General features: G+C 27.9%; 1 protein-coding gene across 1 annotated transcript; it reads right to left on the bottom strand.

Moving 5' to 3' along the window:
- Positions 1–7,374: 7,374 nt before the first annotated feature.
- Positions 7,375–16,970, bottom strand: LOC124913443 (biotin carboxylase 1, chloroplastic-like). The gene is made up of 5 exons (XM_047454025.1): positions 16,867–16,970; positions 7,858–7,933; positions 7,660–7,706; positions 7,513–7,575; positions 7,375–7,434 (listed from the first exon to the last, which is right to left on the bottom strand). Exons 1-5 carry the CDS (start codon positions 16,927–16,929, stop codon positions 7,384–7,386), a joined length of 300 nt encoding a protein of 99 aa, XP_047309981.1. The 5' UTR covers positions 16,930–16,970; the 3' UTR covers positions 7,375–7,383.
- Between the last annotated feature and the right edge of the window lie 5,031 nt (positions 16,971–22,001).

Below are 22,001 nucleotides of genomic sequence, written 5' to 3'. Positions count from 1 at the left end.
TTTTCAAATGATCAATTTAGTTGAATGATTTACAATTACTGGTTGAAATTCTATTTTCTATTTTTGAAGCTTGCCAAATCAAATTAGTTAGATTTTTGTTGATTACAATAATTTGTTCTTTAAATGAAATTTTAAATTGAATTGCTAACCATTTTCTCATTCTTATTTATATTTAAAAATAACTCCTACTTAGTAAATAAAAGAGACACAAACTAAACTTTTTCATAATTTGGAAGCTTACCATGGAGAACGGTCCTAGCAACCCTAGATCCAACAAGCAGTCCAAAGGACGTCAAAGAATCCCCATGGACCAATGTCGCAAAGGAAAGAAGATTGTTCGGTCACCTTCTCTAAACGTCGTAATGAATTGTACAAAACGTTAAGTGAGTTAAACATGCAATGCAATCTCGATTTTTTTTTTTTGGGAAACGACAAAGCGTCATTTCATTAAAAATTCCCAAAATTGGAAAAAAAAAACCCACGAGTTTAAGATATCATTCTAGACATGCCTAGAATGATTTTGAAGTCATAACATTCTGAATAAAAGCTAAAAAAGCTAAAAACGTAAATGAATTATATTATTATAATGTTTCAATTCTAGTGAGTTTAAAAACCGATAAATTCCAGAACTGAAATATCTGTAGGAACTAAAATTTATCGTTTTTTAAACTCATTAGAATTGAAAGCATTATAATCAGATAATTCATTTACGTTTTTAGCTTTTTAGCTTTTATTCAGAATGTTACGACTTCAAAATCATTTTAGGCCTGTCTAGAATGATCTCTTAAACTCGTGGGTTTTTTTTCCCAGTTTTGGGAATTTTTAATGAAATGACGCTAAGTCGTTTTCCCAAAAAAACGGTAAATTCCAGTTCCTGTAGATATTCCAGTTCTGCTCCGTGCTTGTAATTCTTCTCCACATTCCCGCGAGGGCGCTGCAATCCGATATAATATCTTTCCATAACTCTTCAACGCTCTTGCGGGTTCTGTCATATACCCTTGCATTCCGTTCTTGCCAAATGTTATACACCACTCACAAATGTTCTTGCCAAATGTTCTTGCAATGCGACTTCTCAACAACCAAAAAAATCATAATAGAGATGAAGTTGAAATCCTTATGGAGGCGTCTTTTAGATCAACTTTAGACGAACGTAGATGTGATCAATCTTTTGGAACCAGAGGAAGAAAGAGAAACAAAAATAAACGAAATATATGGTTAGGTTATGTCAATTGATGTCTATTATTGATGTCAAGTCTATCAAAATCGAGAGTTTGCGTAGAATCATTAGTTAGTTGTAAACTAATAAAATCTAGAGTTTACGTGAAATCGTAAGAGTTTAATTTGAAAAAATAATAATTATATATTATTATTTATATATATAATTAAGTTTGTACTTGGCCAATTTTAAAAAATTATATATTTTAATATTAAATTAATTAAAATATAATAATAAATAAATAACATTATAAAAACTATATTTACTAAATTAATTATATCAATTAATTAATTTAAATAAATAATAAATTTAATTTTTAATTTAATTAATATAAAGTTGTTTTTTTAAAAGTAAAATCGTATAAAATCGTAAAATCGAAATTATTTATAAACTTGTAAAATCGTAAAATCTTATTATCGTAAATTTAAAATCGTAAGAGTTTATATATTTAAGAGTTAATTAAAATCAGACCCGTTAACCATATGTGAAATCATAAAATCGTAAGACGTTAAGAGTCAACTCAGAATTTTAACATCCTTGATTATGTTGCTATTTCTGATCTTAGTGATGATAAGGTTCAAACATTGAAGGATTCACTTAAGAAAATTCAGTATCGTGTAAATGCAAGAATAAACCAACTCAACTCAAATTAAAGTGGTTGAACATGTGTTGATTGTATAAAATATATTATGTTAGAATAATTTTAATATTTATAATTTATATTATAATTTCAATGAACTGAGAAGTTAGGCTTTGTAATCCATGAGATTTATTGTCTTATGAAAAAAAAAACAATTGATGCTTGATTTGTATACAATTCAATGGATTTTGTTTTTTTAGAACGTTGAGTTAGATTCTCGTTCAAAGTGCTATTATCGTATTATCGCATTCTGAGAGTTAAAAAACACCTAACTTATAAACACACCTAACAAATTAACCATGCGAATAACTTACCGTAAAGCTACTCAGGACCTTAGAAATGTTGAGATGTTTGTTGCCGCTGGATAGAAAAAGAATACTTCAATAGATGTTTATTTAAAATAAATTAAAAACATTATAATAATTTAATAAAATAAAAATTAAACAACAAATATATTTTTTTATTCAACAATATGTTTGGTTTTTTTAATCGTCAAATAACCAACATCAAACAAGTCTTCCCTGTCAATAAATAAAATATGATTCAAACAATGATTCTATTTAAATACATTTTTATTTTTCGTTATTCCAAAATTTACAAGTATTAATTTTTTTAATTCCAGTTTTTAATTAATTCATATAAAAATAAAATCAATTTTTCTTTAACTAATTTTAAATTTTTTTAATTCAAATTTATAAGAATAATAAATGATAGTTTAAATACACCCAATATATTTGATAATTTATTTGTTAATCTAAATCCTTATAACTTTATTCAAATTAAAATATTATTTTTGAGTTTTTCAAATTCTGAAATTTGTTTTGAAATAAAAATAATTGTATTGAGATTTTGACAATAATAAATAAAATGATTCAAATATCAACTAATAAAGTTATAAAGATTATATAAAAGTTAAGAAATACATTTATTTAATTTATTTAATTGTATAAAGATTCTGATAATAATAATTGTTGGGAGATTTTGACAATATTAAATAAAATGATCTAAATATCAACTAATGAAGTTATAAGGATTATATAATAGTAAATAAAATTATCAAATAAATTGCATCAATTTTTTTAATTATTTTCATCTCAAAATAAATTTCAGATTTTGAAAATCTTATAAAAGGATTTATATAATTTGAATAAAGTTATAAGGATTTGGATTAATAAATAATTTATTAAATATATTGGGTCTATTTAAAATATCTATTATTATCCTTGTAAAATTGAATAAAAAAAAGTTAAATTAGTTAAAGAAAAATTCATTGTAGTTTTATATATTATAATTTATTTGAAGTCTAATTAAAAAAAGATAAGTTTGACAAATGAAATTTCATTTATAAAGATAAAATTGAACACAAATAAAATAAACTTGAGTATAACTTAATATCATTAAAATGAAACAAAATTCATACAAAAAAAAACATAGGATCCAATTAATAATCTAGTTTTTCTCCCATAAGACATACTATTCTCTTCTTGATAGTATAGTTCCACTGAAGTGACCTCTTTTGTTTAGTTAGGTGCCAACTTCCTCCTTCGGGTCCAGTAGTACTAGCTAGTGTTCCTCGACCAATGATGGTGTTTTCCGCAGCGACCTTTTTCCTTTTTTGGTGTCCCCGTTTGAAGTGACCTTCCTCCTTTGTTGTTCTCGTTAAATGACCTTCTTCCTCCTTCTTGGACATTGCTTCTCTCCGCTTGTTCTTGTTTAGGGATTATCTTCTTTATCTCTCCCGCATCTTATCAACACATTTGTTTTAAGTTCGCAACTCTTCCTGCATCATTTAACAAAAATGTTTATGTTCTAAAACCATTAGTAAACTTCGAGTAGCTAAGTAAATATATTTAGAGAAATCAACATACATTTTCTATCCATGCAGCTGGTTATTTCACTGGGAAAGTCTGCAACAATTCTTTTCATATACACATTCATCCATTATTGCCCTGTATATCATCCACAAATAGTCAATTATTGAGGAGACAAGGAGTTGCAACAATTCTAACAACAGTTAATAAATTATCCTGCCAGAAATAGAAAATATATATCAGCTAGCATAAGAATAATGACATTTCTTCGTTACCTAAGAATAACATTACAGTTATTGACTAGAACCACTGTTTCTGGATGATTAAGTCTGAAAAGCTTCCCCAGCAGGTTCCTCAAATGCTACACAAAAAAAAAAGTTTTTATAAACACAAGTGATGCCAATTTTACTGGAATCCATGTAAGCTAATATTAATAATCAATTTTACCAGAATAAAAAAAACTACCCATGCCAAATTGAACAAAGGATAGATTATACATAAAATCTATTAAAGTACTTATGTTATCATTCACCAATCTAACCTATATGATTCAAAATTTCACTCCTCAAATAATCAATTGGATTTCAAATCAATAAACAAATCAATATTGAAAAGAAAAAAATTACGAAGTTTTACAAAATTAGAGGAGAAATTAAGAGCACTCACTCCTAGAAGTTGATTCACTCTTTTTTGAATGAGAGTTCTTGTGAAACTCAATGACTCGATCCCGTCAATGTCAACATCCATCCAAGACATGGACGGCTGAAAAATCTAAAGAAATAAGAGAAATAAGAGAAATTAGAGAATATAATTGACAAAGATAAACGGATCAACGATACATAGAATGATTCTAACCCTGCGATCCATTGATCTCGTAGTCAATCTCTTTGTATCCTCTTCCTACTCACTCTTTGCGGCGGCGATATTGTTTCTATTGAAATTAGGGTATGGAAAAAATGAGAAACATTTTACACTATATATACTATAGAAATGACGTGTAATCTCGTCACATGTCGTCTAATTGAGACGTCTAATTAAACGACGTCGTTATAAAGAAACCAATAATTAATTTACCAATTATATATATATATATATATCAAATACTTTTTCAAAAAAAAAATAGTCGGTACCTAACCTAATAAATGTCTCAAATTCAACTATCACATAAAATGACTTAAATTAAAGTAGAGTTGTGATATCTTTCTAAATTAAAATTTTGAAATATATATATATTTCATTTCCATTAAATATGTATAGATGTGTTTTTGCATAAATCATTATAGCTAACCAAATTATATATTAAAGTATAAAATTATTTTTAAAAAAATATTAAGCCTTGCTTCTTCTGGACCATAGCATAGGAAGGCCTTCAAGGCTATCCCCTCTATCCATATCTCTATTTACTGGCAGGAAACATTTTATCCATAATAGACTCAATCACTTAAAATGAGGAGGAGTTGTTAGATTTTATAAACCAAATTTAATAATATTTTGTATAAACTTTAAATAGTCATCAAATGATAAATAAGGGATTTGAGATGATAGATCAATTCAATTACTAGAAACAGAATGCACATTTAGTTTCCATTGTTTTTTATTGTCCTTGGGATGAATTTCGGTTGATGGAACTTCCAATTTAACACAGCCATTAACTTCACTTTGGGATTTCTCACTCTATAAATCCTCTATGTTGATGGGGAGACAAGAGAGATGTCTTACCTACTGAATGTTGTAACCCTACTAATATCAATCGATAGATATTAAGTCCAATGGGCCCGATCTAGTGTGGCGCTGTGTAGATTGGGGACCATAAATATCTTTTTCTATATTTCGGTTATTTATAAATCAGCCCCTAATAGATATTTAAATAACTATTTGATCTTTACGCATTTATTTTATAACCTACGTATCTCATAAACCTCCTTAATACTGTATTTGATTACTTTAGTTTAGGTTTATTACATAATAGCCCAACACTATAAATATTGCATTAAGGCCCAATAATTATTAAATTAATAATAAATTATCCAACAATCTCCCACTAGGCCGAACATGCAAATCCACAATAGTGTAACATTATTGCTAGATTGAATGGTTATTATAAACTTTAGGGTATCCCCTACAATCTAGTTCATTAACTATATTAATAAAGGATCATAGTGACTTTTGTTAGCATCATCGTAACCAAACCTTTCATGGTCACATTAACAAGATAGTTAAATGACATAGATCAATTATGGATGCATAGCATGGAAATACATGAATGTGATCACCATGTCTATTTTCAACTGAAATATCCAAAATTTTATCGGTTGAAACACGTAAAACTATACGTCTAGAACAAACAATAGAGTATAAAAATAAAATAAATACAAACTCCCACTAAACTGGTATATTATTGAATAACTTAACACTCATGTGAACAGTGTGCTCATGAAACGCTTTAGGTGTTAATGTCTTAGTTAGTGGGTCTGCTAACATTGAATTTGTACATATTTGCTCTATTGAAAGTTGATCATCTTCAATTCTCTCCTTCACAACTAGAAACTTAATGTCAATATTCTTTGACTTGTACGAGTTTATGTTGTTATTGGAATACATAACTGTTGATTTATTGTCACGGTATAAGTTTATAGTCGTTTAATACCCTTTATAACGCGTAGGACAATGACAAAATTTTGCAACCATACTCCGTGATTTGATGCCTCGTAACATGAAATGAACTCTACCGCTATAGAAGATGATGCAACAAGTATTTGTTTGGCACTTTTCCATTAAATCAATCCATCGACTAACAGATATACATATCCAGATGTAGATTTCCTACTATCTGCGCATCCCACAAAATCAGAGTCGGAATACCCCGATAATTTTCAAATCAACCGATCTCATATACGTGAACATATAATCATTTGTTCTATTCAGATATCTCATAACCCTTTTGGCTGCGCACCAATGGTTCATCTCAGGGTTACTTAAATATCTACTCAATAATCCGACTATAAACGCAAACGGACGCGTACATACTTGAGCATACATTAAACTCCCTACAGCCGAAGGGTAGGGAATTAACTACATTTCCTTAATTTTCGAATTGTTCTTAAGGCATTGATTAAGACGGAATTTATCACCTTTAGCAACAGGGTGTCGATCAACTTACTTTTATAAAATATTGTTGGAGAAGAGATATCTAAATTATATCATTATAATTATATATATATATATATATATATATTTATATTTATATATATATATATATATATTAATATTATTTTTCTATTATCAAAACATATTAATTTTAGAAATATCTAGCATTTCTTTTGTGTAAGCACAGAGAATTCCCTAAGGAATTACACAATTTTTTGAACACTTCCTTAGTAAATTATGTAACTTTATTTAGTTTTGATTTATTTATAATTTGAAATGTCATTTTGTTTTGTTCCCACAAATAATGTTATGATACTGATTTTCATCAGCTTGAAGCAAAAACAATGCCCCTTAATTTAAAAACTAACTTACTCAAACATAAATTAAAATATGAGTTTCCATACTAGAGCAATGATACTATCATCGATAAAATATGAAAAAGTTATTTTATTTCTATAACCAAAGCATCTCTAGTCCAATATAAATAAAAAGAAAACAACAATGCCGCCAAAAACAGCATAACCTTTAAACCAACCTAAATTACTCGCTTGAGAGAACGAGAAATGCATCTAAGCAGCAACCTTTGTCAGCTCTTTGACAACAGGTACCAATTCTTGTGGCTGAAACCATAAATAAATGTGTTATTATTTATACTATAACAGTTTTCAATTTAAACACTTAAAGCTACTACTACTTACTGCAGCTAACTCAGATTCATGCTTGGGAATAAAAGCAGTGTCAACCTTTCCATTTCTGAAATCCTGTTTCCCATAATAAAGAACACAACAAAACAAGGTCAAAACTATCACCGCCATCAAATAAATCTTAGATTATTCTGTGTTTACCTCAATGTCGAGAATAAGTTTGTGATAGTCAATTGTTGTTGGAACCCCTGTGGAGATTATCATTTTCTTTAGACTAGTCTTTTTTTTCCCATGAGAAACCAAGGCATTTTAGTATAAGATTGTTACCACTTGAGTGGATTGAGTAACAGAAAACTCTGATTGAGCAACAGTTTAAGAAACAAAGACAAACCAACTTACCTGTGATTATGGTGTCATTGAGAGCCCTCTTCATTCTTTCAATTGCCCTCTCCCTAGTTGGAGCCCACGCAATAAGCTAAACCAAGGAAAACGATTGATCAAATATTCGATAGAAAACAGTTAGAACAACAATCAAAAGGTATGTCAAACCTTTCCAAGTAGTGATACATGGCTATCCATTATAAGAAATGGACCTCCAACAGGGAAGTATGCTGTAATTCTCCCTGTTTTGCCAGAAAAAAAAATCTATAGTCAACATTCATTTTTATTTGTTAAAGTAAAACGAGATTAACTCAGAAATCGTACTCAACATTTTGATCTTGAGCTGATATGAGAATTCCAAAGAGAAATAGAGGTGAGAAAGAAAATATTCCAATTAAACTGATTACCAATAATGTCAAATGAAAAACAAATATTGCTAAACTTTAAATAATAAACACTACTAATTACTAATAATAATTGACTAACATAATGCTTAATAAAAGCAATCTACTCATAATAAATATGATTCTAATTTGTGAGCCACGAATACTGTGATTGGCCATAGATAGATTTTCAATGGGCCAATCACAGTTTCCCCAAAATTAGAAGTAGGGGTGAGCAAACTGGTAAACCTAACCCGTATTACCCAACACATATTAACCCAAATTAAATTTACCAAATTCATAACCCAATCTATATTATTTACTAATATGGATTGGGTATGGGTTGGGTAAACCAAATTATTTTTTTTATTTTTTCATTTAACATGTATTTGACTCATTTAACACATTTTTACCCGTTTAACACATTTTTGACATGTTTAACCCGTTTTTAACATTATAACACATTTTTCACATTTTTGGCACGTTTTGACATGTTTAACACGTTTTTCACGTTTTTGACACATTTAATATGTTTTTTACACGTTTAACACGTTTTTGGCACGTTTACCACATTTTTGACATGTTTTGACATATTTTTCACAATTATGACACATTTAACACGATTTTCACGTTTTAGGCATGTTTAACACGTTTTGACATATTTAACAAGTTTTTCACATTTTTAACACGTTTAACACATTTTAAACATGTTTAACCCGTTTTTTTATACATTTTCCACGTTTTTGGCACGTTTTCACACGTTTTCCAAGTTTTGGACACGTTTAACACGTTTTGACATGTTTCACACGTTTTTGACATGTTTAACACGTTTTTCATATTTTTACATTTTTGGCACGTTTTGAATGTAAAAAATGTGAAAAATGTGGAAAACATGTTAAACATGTCAAAAACGTGTGAAACATGATAAACGTGTTAAACATGTCAAAATGTGAAAACCATGCTGTAAACGTATTAAAATTTGTCAAAACATATTAACGTACAAAAAATATGTTAAATATGTCAAAAATATGTTAGATGTGCAAAAACATGTTAAACGTGTTGTAATATCAAAAACGTGTTAAACGTGCTAGAAATATGAAAAACGTGCCAAAAACGTGGAAAAACGTGCCAAAATGTGTTCAATATGCTAAAAATGTGTTAAATGTGTTCAACATGTCAAAAACGTGTTAAACGTGCAAAAATGTGAAAAACGTGTCAAAATGTGAAAACGTGTGAAAAACGTGTTAAACATGTCAAAAACGTGTTAAAATGCCAAAAACGTGTTAAACATGTCAAAAACGTGTTAAACATGCCAAAAACATGAAAAACGTGTGAAAATGTGTTAAAAGTGTCAAAAACGTGAGAAAAGTGAAAAATGTGTTAAACGTGTCAAAACGTGTTAAACGTGTCAAAACGTGTTAAACGTGTCAAAACGTGTTAAACGTGTCAAAACGTGTTAAACGTGTCAAAACGTGTTAAACGTACAAAAAACGTGAAAAATGTGTCATAATCGTGAAACCATGTCAAGCGTGTCAAAAACGTGTTAAACGTATTAAAAACATGTAAAACGTGTTAAATGTGTCAAAAACATGTTAAACGTGCCAAAAACGTGAAAAACGTGCTCAAATGTGAAAAACGTGTTGTATTTGTCAAAAATATGTAAAACGTATTAAATCTGTCAAAAACGTGTGAAAACGTGTTATTAGTGTGAAAACATGTTAAACATGTTAAACGTGCTAAAAATGTGTTAAACGTGCCAAAACGTGTTATACGTGTTCAACTTGAAGTTGGAAGATGATTAGTTTATATTGGATTAATAATAGTAAATTAAATTAAATTTATATAATTTGGGTAATTTGAATAACTCTAACTCAACCAAATTAAACCAACCCATATTCAACCCAACCCATACTCACCCCAACCAAATTAACCCAACCCAAATTAATATTTTGGGTTTGGGTTAGGATTGGGTTTAGGTAAATCCAAATTATGCTCACACCTAATTTGAAGAAGAAAATATTAGTGTTAGGATAATTATGTATTAGTTTGAGCTATTTTTTATTATTAGTATTTAATTAGGATTAGAATTTAGTTATATAAGAAAGGTAATAGTTAGTCCATGATCACATAATGCGTTGCGTTGATTAATAAGAGAAAGTTATATCAAATTCTACCAGTCTTCCCCTTAAACAATTTATTTGAGTCTTTTTAGAGTCGTTTTCCCTGACATTTTTTATATTATATTTGAGTCTTTAATTTTTTTAAACAATTTATTTGAGTCTTTTTAGAGTCGTTTTCCCTGACATTTTTTATATTATATTTGAGTCTTTAATTTTTATTTTTTTTTATAACGTTGGTTCCGTTTATCTTTTGGAATGCGATTAATCGCCGCGAATTATAAGTAATTAGCCTACAAACACACTTAAACAATTAATTAAGTGAGCAAAACTTACCGCCTGACAAACTCAATTTCAAGACCTCATGGAGGTGGAATATCTGCGTTTCGTTATTATTAGTTTAGTAGGTTAAAATGTTGAATTTATATGGTTAAATTTCAAGTTTGAAAAATATGAATCACATTTTTTATTTAATTTAATATTTAAAATATATCAACAATTTGGTAAGTCAACGTCATTTCTATAATAAAAGATAACTGTATTAATATTGTTTTGTAGCTGTCACGATAACAATCTTTTATATTTATAAAATTTTGAAAGACATTATTTATGTGATATAATAAAAAATAAAAAAAAACTTAACATACAAATTAAACAAATTAAGTGCATGTGATAGCTTGATTTTAGATTTTGTTTGAATTTTTTATTATTATATTTCTTTTCAACCATCTATCATTATATTAATTAATTAAATTTTTATAATTTTATTTGTTTAAAATTTAAATTTTAACTAAATTAAAAACAATATAATAATTTGATAAATTAAAATTTTAAAATTAAACAACAAATATATTTTTTATTTAACAATATGTTTTTTTTAATCTTCAAATAACAAAAAATTAAACAAGTCTTCCCTGTCAATAAAAAAAATACGATTCAAACAATGATTCTATTTAAATACATTTTAATTTTTCTTTATCCCAAACTTTACAAGTATTAATTTTTAAATTTCCGTTTTTAATTAATTCATATAAAAATAAATAAAAATTTCTTTAAATAATTTTAAAAAGAAATCACATTTATATTAATAATAAATGATATTTTAAATACACACAATATATTTGATAATTTATTTGTAAATCTAAATCCTTATAACTTTATTCAAATTATATATAAATTATTTTTGAGTTTTTCAAATTTAAAATAAAAATAATTCTATTAAGATTTTGACAATAATAAATGCAGGAAGATTTTGACAATAATAAAATATCCATATATCAATTAATAAAGTTATAAAATTTATATAAAAGTAAAGAAATACATTAATTTAATTGCATAAAGATTCTAATAATAATAATTGTTGGGAAATTTTGACAATAATAAATAAAATTATCTAATATCAACTAATAAAGTTATAAAGATTATATAAAAGTAAATAAAATTATCAAATAAATTGGGTCAATTTTTTTAAATTATTTTCATCTCAAAAAAGATTTTAAATTTTGAAAATCTTATAAAAGGATTTCTATAATTTGAATAAAGTTTTAAGTATTTGGATTAACAAATAATTTATCATATATATTGGGTCTATTTAAAATATTTTTTATTATCCTTGTAAATTTGAATAAAAAATTAAAATTAGTTAAAGAAAAATTCATTGTAGTTTTATATATAATAAATAATAAAAAAATTTATTTAAGAATAAAATTTATTTTTAAGTCTTAGTAAAAAGGTATATAAGTTTGACAAATAAAAATTCATTTAAAAAGATGAAATTGAACACAAATAAAATAAACTTGAGTATAACTTAATATCATTAAAATGAAACAAAATTCATACAAAAAAACATAGGATCCAATTAATAATCTAGTTTTTCTCCCATGAGACATACTATTCTCTTCTTGATAGTATAGTTCCACTGAAGTGACCTCTTTTGTTTAGTTAGGTGCCAACTTCCTCCTTCGGGTCCAGTAGTACTAGCTAGTGTTCCTCGACCAATGATGGTGTTTTCCGCAGCGACCTTTTTCCTTTTGTTGGTGTCCCCGTTTGAAGTGACATTCCTCCTTTATTGTTCTCGTTAAATGACCTTCTTCCTCCTTTGTTGTTCTCGTTAAATGACCTTCTTCCTCCTTCTTGGACATTGCTTCTCTCCGCTTGTTTTTGTTTAGGGATTATCTTCCTTATCTCTCTCGCATCTTATCAACACATTTGTTTTAAATTCTCAACTCTTCCTGCATCATTTAACAAAAATGTTTATGTTCTGAAACCATTAGTAAACTTCAAGTAGCTAAGTAAATATCTTTAGAGAAATCAACATACATTTTCCATCCATGCAGCTGGTTATTGCCCTTGGGAAACTCTGCAACAATTCTTTTCATAAAATCATGCATCCATGATTGCCCTGTATATCATCCACAAATAGACAATTATTGAGGAGACAAGGAGTTGCAACAATTCTAACAACAGATAATCCTGCCAGAAACAGAAAATGAAAAAATATACATAAACTAACAAAAAGAATAATGACATTACTTCATACCTTAGAATCACATTGCAATTATTGACTATCACCACTGTTTCTGGATGATTAAGTCTGAAAGCTTCCCCAGCAGGTTCCTCAAATGCTACAAAAAGTGATCATAAGTGATGCAAATTTTACTAGAATCCATTTAAGCTAATAGTGATCAATTTTACCAGAACAACAAATAACTAACCGAGCCAAATTGAACAAAGGATAGATTAAACATAAAATCTATTAAAGTACTTATGTTATCATTCACCAATCTAACCATGTGATTCAAAATTTCACTCCTCAAATAAGCAATTGGATTTCAAATCAATAAGCAAATCAATATTGAAAAAAAGAAATTTAAGATGTTTAACAAAATGAGTGGAGAAATTAAGAGCACTTACTCCTAGAAGTTGATTCACTCTTTTTCGAATGAGAGTTCTTGTGAAACTTAATGACTCGATCCCATCAATGTCAACATCAATCCAAGACATGGACGGCTGAAAAATCTAAAGAAATAAGAGAAATTAGAGAATATAATTGACAAAGATAAACGGATCAATGATACATAGAATGATTCTAACACTGCGATCCATTGATCTCGTAGTGAATCTCTTTGTATCCTCTTCCTACTCACTCTTTGCGGCGGCGATATTATTTCTATTGAAATTAGGGTATGGAAAAAATGAGAAACGTTTTACACTATATATACAATAGAAATGACGTGTAATCTTGTCAAATGTCGTCTAATTGAGACGTCTAATTAAACGACGTCGTAACAAAGAAACCAATAATTAATTTACCAATTATATATATATATATATAATACTTTTTCAAAAAAAAAATAGTCCGTACCTAACATAATAAATGTCTCAAATTCAACTATCACATAAAATGTCTTAAATTAATGTAGAGTTGTGATATCTTTCTAAATTAAAAAATTGAAAAATATTTATTTCATTCTCGACCATCTATGTTCTCTTAATATGTATAGATGTGTTTTGCATAAATCATTATAGCTAAACAAATTATGTACTAAAGTATAAAATTATTTTTAAAAAAATTATTGCTGAAATTTTTTATCCATAATAGACTCAATCACTTAAAACGAGGAGAAGTTTTTAAATTTTATAAACCAAATTTAATAATATTTTATATAAACTTTAAATAGTCATCAAATAAGAAATAAGGGATTTGAGATGATAGATTAATTCAATTACTAGAAACGGAACATACATTTAGTTTCCATTGTTCTTGATTGTCCTTGGGATGAATTTCGGTTGATGGATCGTCCAATCTAACACCGCTCTTAACTTCACTTTGAGATTTCTCACTCTATAAATCCTCTATGTCGATGGGGAGACAAGAGAGATGTTTTTTTTTATATTTCGATTATTTATAAATCAGCCCCTAATAGATATTTAAATAACTCTTTGGTCTTTACGCATTTATTTCATAACCTACGTATCCCATAAACTTCCTTAATATCGTATTTGATTACGTTAGTTTAGGATTATTACATAATAGCCCAACACTATAAATATTGCATTAAGGTCCAATAATTATTAAATTAATTATAAATTATCCAACAATCTCCCACTAGGCCGAACATGCAAATCCATAATAGTGTAACATTATTGCTAGCTTGAATGGTTATTATAAACTTTAGGGTATCCCTTACAATCTGGTTCATTAACTATATTAATAAAGGATCATAGCGGCTTTCGTTAGTATTATCGTAACTAAACCTTCCATGGTCACATTACCAAGATAGTTAAATGATATATATCAATTATGGATGCATAGCATGGAAATACATGAATGTGATCACCATGTCTATTTTCAACTGAAATATCCAAAATTTTATCGGTTGAAACACGTAAAACCATACGTCTAGACAACAAACAATAGATTATAAAAATAAAAAAAATACAAACTCCCACTAAACTGGTATATTATTAAATAACTTAACACTCATGTGAGCAGTGTACTCATGAAAGTGTACTCATGAAACGCTTTAGGTGTTAATGTCTTAGTTAGTAGGTCTGCTAACATGGAGTTTGTACATATTTGCTCTATTGAAAGTTGATCATCTTGATTCTCTCCTTCACAACTAGAAACATAATGTCAATATGCTTTGACTTGTACGAGCTTATGTTGTTATTGGAATACATAACTGTTGATTTATTGTCACGGTATAACTTTATAGTCGTTTAATACCCTTTATAACGTGCAGGACAGTGACAAAATTTCGCAACCATACTCCGTGATTTGATGCCTCGTCACATGCAATGAACTCTACCGTCATAGTAGATGATGCAACAAGTATTTGTTTGACACTTTTCCATGAAATCAATCCACCGACCAACAGATATACATATCTAGATGTAGATTTCATACTATCTGCGCATCCAACAAAATCAGAGTCGGAATACCCCGATAATCTCCAAATCAACCGATCTCATATACGTGAACATATAATCATTTGTTCTATTCAGATATCTCATAACCCTTTTAGTTGTGCACCAATGGTTCATCTCAGGGTTACTTAAATATCTACTCAATAATCCGACTATAAACGCAAACGGACGCGTACATACTTGAGCATACATTAAACTCCCTACAGCCGAAGGGTAGTGAATTAACTACATTTCCTTAATTTTTGAATTGTTCTTAAGGCATTGATCAAGACGGAATTTATCACCTTTAGAAACAGGGAGTCGATCAACTTACTTTTAAGCATGTCAAATATTTCAAGTACTTTACCAACGTAGCTTCTTTGCAATAATCCAAAAACACAGTTTAAGGGCAATTATAACAGTGCAAAAGTGAACATACATAAGAGAATTGTATAAAATATTGTTGGAGAAGATTTATCTAAATTATAATATATATATTTATATATATATATATACTAATGTTGTTATTTTCTATTATCAAAACATATTAATTTTTCAAGATGAAAATTTGTCGAGGACAAATATCTAGTATTTCTAGGGTGCAAGGACAGAGAATTCTCTCAAAGAATTGCACACTTTTTTGAACACTTCCTTAGTAAATTATGTAACTTTATTTAGTTTTGATTTACTTATAATTTGAAATGTCATTTTGTTTTGTTCCCACAAATAATGTTATGATACTGATTTTCATCAGCTTGAAACAAAAACAGTGCCCCTTAATTTAAAAACTAACTTACTCAAACATAAATTAAAATATGAGTTTCCATACTTGAGCAATGATACTATCATCGATAAAATATGGAAAAGTTATTTTATTTCTATAACAAAAGCATCTCTAGTCCAATATAAATAGAAAGAAAACAACAATGCCGCCAAAAACAGCATAACCTTTAAACCAACCTAAATTACTCGCTTGAGAGAACGAGAAACGCATCTAAGCAGCAACCTTTGTCAGCTCTTTGACAACAGGTACCAATTCTTGTGGCTGAAACCATAAATAAATGTGTTATTATTTATACTATTAACAGTTTTCAATTTAAACACTTAAAGCTACTACTACTTACTGCAGCTAACTCAGATTCATGCTTGGGAATAAAAGCAGTGTCAACCTTTCCATTTCTGAAATCCTGTTTCCCATAATAAAGAACACAACAAAACAAGGTCAAAACTATCACCGCCATCAAATAAATCTTAGATTATTCTGTGTTTACCTCAATGTCGAGAATTAGTTTGTGATAGTCAATTGTTGTTGGAACCCCTGTGGAGATTATCATTTTCTTTAGACTAGTCTTTTTTTTCCCATGAGAAGCCAAGGCATTTTAGTATAAGATTGTTACCACTTGAGTGGATTGAGTAACAGAAAACTCTGATTGAGCAACAGTTTAAGAAACAAAGACAAACCAACTTACCTGTGATTATGGTGTCATTGAGAGCCCTCTTCATTCTTTCGATTGCCCTCTCCCTAGTTGGAGCCCACGCAATAAGCTAAACCAAGGAAAACGATTGATCAAATATTCGATAGAAAACAGTTAGAACAACAATCCAAAGGTATGTCAAACCTTTCCAAGTAGTGAATCGTAACTGGGAGGAACTACGTAGTCTGAGTATACATGGCTATCCATTCTAACAAATGGACCTCCAGCAGGCACGTATGTTGTAATTCTCCCTGTTTTGCAAAAAAAAAAAAAATCTATAGTCAAAATTCATTTTTATTTGTTAAAGTAAAACGAGAACTCAACATTTTGAACTTGAGCTGATATGAGAATTCCAAAGAGAAATAGAGGTGAGAAAGAAAACATTCCAATTAAACTGATTACCAATAATGTCAAATGAAAAATAAATATTGCTAAACTTGAAATAACAAACACTATATAATGATGCTTAATTTTTAAAATGTTCGGATTGCCGGGTCAAGAGCTATGGTTAATATATATATGTGAGAGTATTAAAAATGTTATAGATATGGTTCGAACTTGCAACCTAATCAAGTACAACCTTTTAACCAACTAGGCTAATAACACTTTATATTTTAAATTCAACCCAACATTTTATAAACGCGTGACATTTTAACAATATAAGTTCAACTTTTTAACTAACTAATCTATATATATATATATAATGATACTTAATTTTTAAAGTTTCCGGATTGTCGGGTCGAGAGTTGTGGTTAATTTGGATATTTGTGAGAGTAAATGGATACTTGGGTCGGATTGTGGGTTGACCCGTCCATAAAAAAATTTTACCGTAATATTTTTTTCACGGTTTTTTATAATATCACTCGTGCAAATGCACGGAATACATGCTAGTTACTAATAATAATTGACTAACATAATACTTAATAAAAGTAATCTACTGATAATAAATATGATTCTAATTTGTGAGCCACGGGTACTCGTGTGATTGGCCATAGATAGATTTTCAATGGACCAATCACAGTTTCCCAAAAATTAGAAGTAGGGGTGAGCAAACTGGTAAACTCAACCCGTATTACCCAACACATATTCAACCCAAATTAAATTTACCCAATCCATAACCCAACTCATATTATTTACTAATATGGATTGGGTATGGGTTGGGTTGGGTAACCCAAATTATTTTTTTTATTATTTCATTTAACATGTATTTGACTCATTTAACACATTTTTATCCGTTTAACACGTTTTTGACATGTTTAACCCATTTTTACATTATAACACATTTTTCACGTTTTTAACATGTTTAACACGTTTTTCACGTTTTTGACACATGTAATACGTTTTTCACACGTTTAACACGTTTTTGGCACGTTTATCACATTTTTGACATGTTTTGACATGTTTGACACGTTTGACACGTTTTTCATAATTATGACACATTTAACACGGTTTTCATGTTTTGGCACGTTTAACACGTTTTGACAAATTTAACATGTTTTTCACGTTTTTGACACGTTTAACACGTTTTAAATAACTTTAACACGTTTTTGGCACGTTTTTAACACATTTTCACACGTTTTCCACATTTTGGCACGTTTAACATGTTTTGACACGTTTCACAAGTTTTTCATATTTATAACACGTTTTTCACATTTTTTACGTTTTTGGCACGTTTTGAATGTGAAAAACGTGTTAAACATGTCAAAAACGTGTGAAACGTGAAAATGTGTTAAACATGCCAAAACGTGAAAACCATATTAAAAACGTATTAAAATTTGTGATAACATATTAACGTACAAAAAACATGTTAAATATGTCAAAAATATATGTTAGATGTGCAAAAATATGTTAAACGTGTTGTAATGTCAAAAACGTGTTAAACATGCTAAAATGTGAAAAACGTGGAAAATGTACCAAAACGTGTTCAATATGCTAAAAATGTGTTAAACGTGTTCAACATATCAAAAACGTGTTAAACGTGCCAAAATGTGAAAACGTGTTAAACATGTCAAAAACGTGTTAAACATGCTAAAAACATGAGGGATGTGTGAAAACGTGTTAAACATGTCAAAAACGTGTTAAAAACATGTTAAACGTGTCAAAACATGAGAAACGTGAAAAACATGTTAAATGTGTCAAAACGTGTTAAACATGTTAAAACGTGTTAAACGGACAAAAACGTGAAAAATGTGTCATAATCGTGAAAACTATGTCAAACGTGTCAAAAACGTATTAAACGTATTAAAAACATGTAAAACGTGCTAAATGTGTCAAAAACATGTTAAACGTGCCAAAAATGTGAAAAACGTGTTGTATTTGTCAAAAACATGTTAAACGTATTAAATCTGTCAAAAACGTGTGAAATGTGTTAATAGTGTGAAAACGTGTTAAACATGTCAAAAACATATTAAACGTGTCAAAATGTGTTAAACGTGTCAAAAACGTGTTAAACGTGTTAAACATGTTAAACATGTCAAAAACGTGTTCAACTTAAAGTTGGAAGATGATTAGTTTATATTGGATTAATAATAGAAAATTAAATTAAATTTATATAATTTGGGTAACCCTAACTCAACCCAAATTAAACCAACATATATTCAACCCAACCCATACTTAACCCAACCCAACCCAAATTAATATTTTGAGTTTGGGTTAGGGTTAGGGTTAGGTTTGGGTAAACTCAAATTATGCTCACCCCTAAGAAGAAAATATTAGTGTTAGGATAGTTATGTATTATTTTGAGCTATCTTTTGTTATTAGTATTTGATTAGGATTAGGATTTAGTTATATAAGAAAGGTAATAGTTAGTCCCATGATCACATAATGCGTTGCGTTGATTAATATGAGAAAGTTATATCAAATTCTACCAGTCTTCCCCTTAAATAATTTATTTGAGTCTTTCTTAGAGTTGTTCTTCTTATCATTTTTCATATTATATTTAAGTCTTTAATTAATTTTAATTTTTTTTAGAACGTTGGTTCCCTTTATCTTTCGGAATGTAATTAATCGCCGCGAGTTATAAGTAATTAGCCCACAAACACACTTAAACAATTAATTAAGTGAGCAGTTGTTATCGCCTGACAGGCTCAATCTCAAGACCTCAGAGAGGTGGGATATCTACGTTTCGTTATCATTAGTAGATTAAAATGTTGAATTTATATTGTTAGATTTCAAGTTTAAAAATGTGAATCACATTTTTTATTTAATTTAGTATTTAAAATATATCTACGATTTGATAAGTTAACATCAACATCAATTCTATAATAAAACATAATTGTATTAATATTGTTTTGTAGCTGTCACGATATCAATCTTTTATATTTATAAAATTTTGAAACATTATTTATGAGGTATAATAAAAAAAAAAAACTTAACATACAAATTTAACAAATTAAGTGCATGTGGTAGCTTGATTTTAGATTTTGTTTGAATTTTTTATTATTATATTTCTTTTCAACCATCTACCATTATATTAATTAATTAAATTATTATAATTTTATTTGTATAAAATTTAAATTTTAACTAAATTAAAAACAATATAATAATTTGATAAATTAAAATTTCAAAATTAAACAACAAATGTATTTTTTATTCAACAATATGTTTTTTTAATCTTCAAATAACAAAAAATCAAACAAGTCTTCCTTGTCAATAAAAAAAATACGATTCAAACAATGATTCTATTTGAATACAATTTAATTTTTCTTTATCCCAAACTATAAAAGTATTAATTTTTAAATTTCCGTTTTTAATTAATTCATATAAAAATAAATAAAAATTTCTTTAAATAATTTTAAAAAGAAATCACATTTATATTAATAATAAAAGATATTTTAAATACACACAATATATTTGATAATTTATTTGTAAATTTAAATCCTTATAACTTTATTCAAATTATATATAAATTATTTTTGAGTTTTTCAAATTTGAAATAAAAAATAATTGTATTGAGATTTTGACAATAATAAATGCAGGAAGATTTTGACAATAATAAAATATTCATATATCAATTAATTAAGTTATAAAATTTATATAAAAGTAAAGAAATACATTAATTTAATTGCATAAAGATTCTAATAATAATAATTGTTGGGAAATTTTGACAATAATAAATAAAATTATCTAATATCAACTAATAAAGTTATAAAGATTATATAAAAGTAAATAAAATAATCAAATAAATTGCATCAATTTTTTTAAATTTTTTTCATCTAAAAAAAGATTTCAGATTTTGAAAATCTTATAAAAAGATTTCTATAATTTGAATAAAGTTCTAAGTATTTGGATTAACAAATAATTTATTATATATATTGGGTCTATTTAAAATATCTTTTATTATCCTTGTATATTTGAACAAAAAAATTAAAATTTAATAAAATTAAAATTAGTTAAAGAAAAAATCATTGTAATTTTATATGTAATAAATAATAAAAAAAATATTTAAGAATATAATTTATTTTTAAGTCTTAATAAAAAGATATATAAGTTTGGCAAATGAAAATTCATTTATAAAGATGAAATTGAACACAAATAAAATAAACTTGAGTATAACTTAATATCATTAAAATGAAACAAAATTCATACAAAAAAAAACATAGGATCCAATTAATAATCTAGTTTTTCTCCCATGAGACATACTATTCTCTTCTTGATAGTATAGTTCCACTGAAGTGACCTCTTTTGTTTAGTTAGGTGCCAACTTCCTCCTTCGGGTCCAGTAGTACTAGCTAGTGTTCCTCGACCAATGATGGTGTTTTCCGCAGCGACCTTTTTCCTTTTGTTGGTGTCCCCGTTTGAAGTGACATTCCTCCTTTGTTGTTCTCGTTAAATGACCTTCTTCCTTCTTTGTTGTTCTCGTTAAATGACCTTCTTCCTCCTTCTTGGACATTGCTTCTCTCCGCTTGTTTTTGTTTAGGGATTATCTTCCTTATCTCTCTCGCATCTTATCAACACATTTGTTTTAAATTCTCAACTCTTCCTGCATCATTTAACAAAAATGTTTATGTTCTAAAATCATTAGTAAACTTCAAATAGCTAAGTAAATATCTTTAGAGAAATCAACATACATTTTCCATCCATGCAGCTGGTTATTGCCCTTGGGAAACTCTGCAACAATTCTTTTCATAAAATCATGCATCCATGATTGCCCTGTATATCATCCACAAATAGACAATTATTGAGAAGACAAGGAGTTGCAACAATTCTAACAACAGATAATCCTGCCAGAAACAGAAAATGAAAAAATATACATAAACTAACAAAAGAATAATGACATT

This window comes from Impatiens glandulifera, chromosome 8 (assembly GCF_907164915.1).
Source record: "Impatiens glandulifera chromosome 8, dImpGla2.1, whole genome shotgun sequence".
NCBI classification, from domain to species: Eukaryota; Viridiplantae; Streptophyta; class Magnoliopsida; order Ericales; family Balsaminaceae; genus Impatiens; species Impatiens glandulifera.
Note: the sequence above shows the minus strand (reverse complement) of the source record. Positions and strands in the feature narration are given on the sequence as shown.

Bases quoted from the DNA above. Each gene is read 5' to 3' on its own strand.
- LOC124913443 (XM_047454025.1), bottom strand. From the start codon at position 16,929: ATGGATAGCCATGTATACTCAGACTACGTAGTTCCTCCCAGTTACGAT. The intron at 7,934-16,866 runs GTTTGACATACC...TCCTTGGTTTAG, and splicing joins ACGATTCACTACTTGGAAAG to CTTATTGCGTGGGCTCCAAC. The intron at 7,435-7,512 runs GTAAGTAGTAGT...TTATGGTTTCAG, and splicing joins ATGAATCTGAGTTAGCTGCA to CCACAAGAATTGGTACCTGT.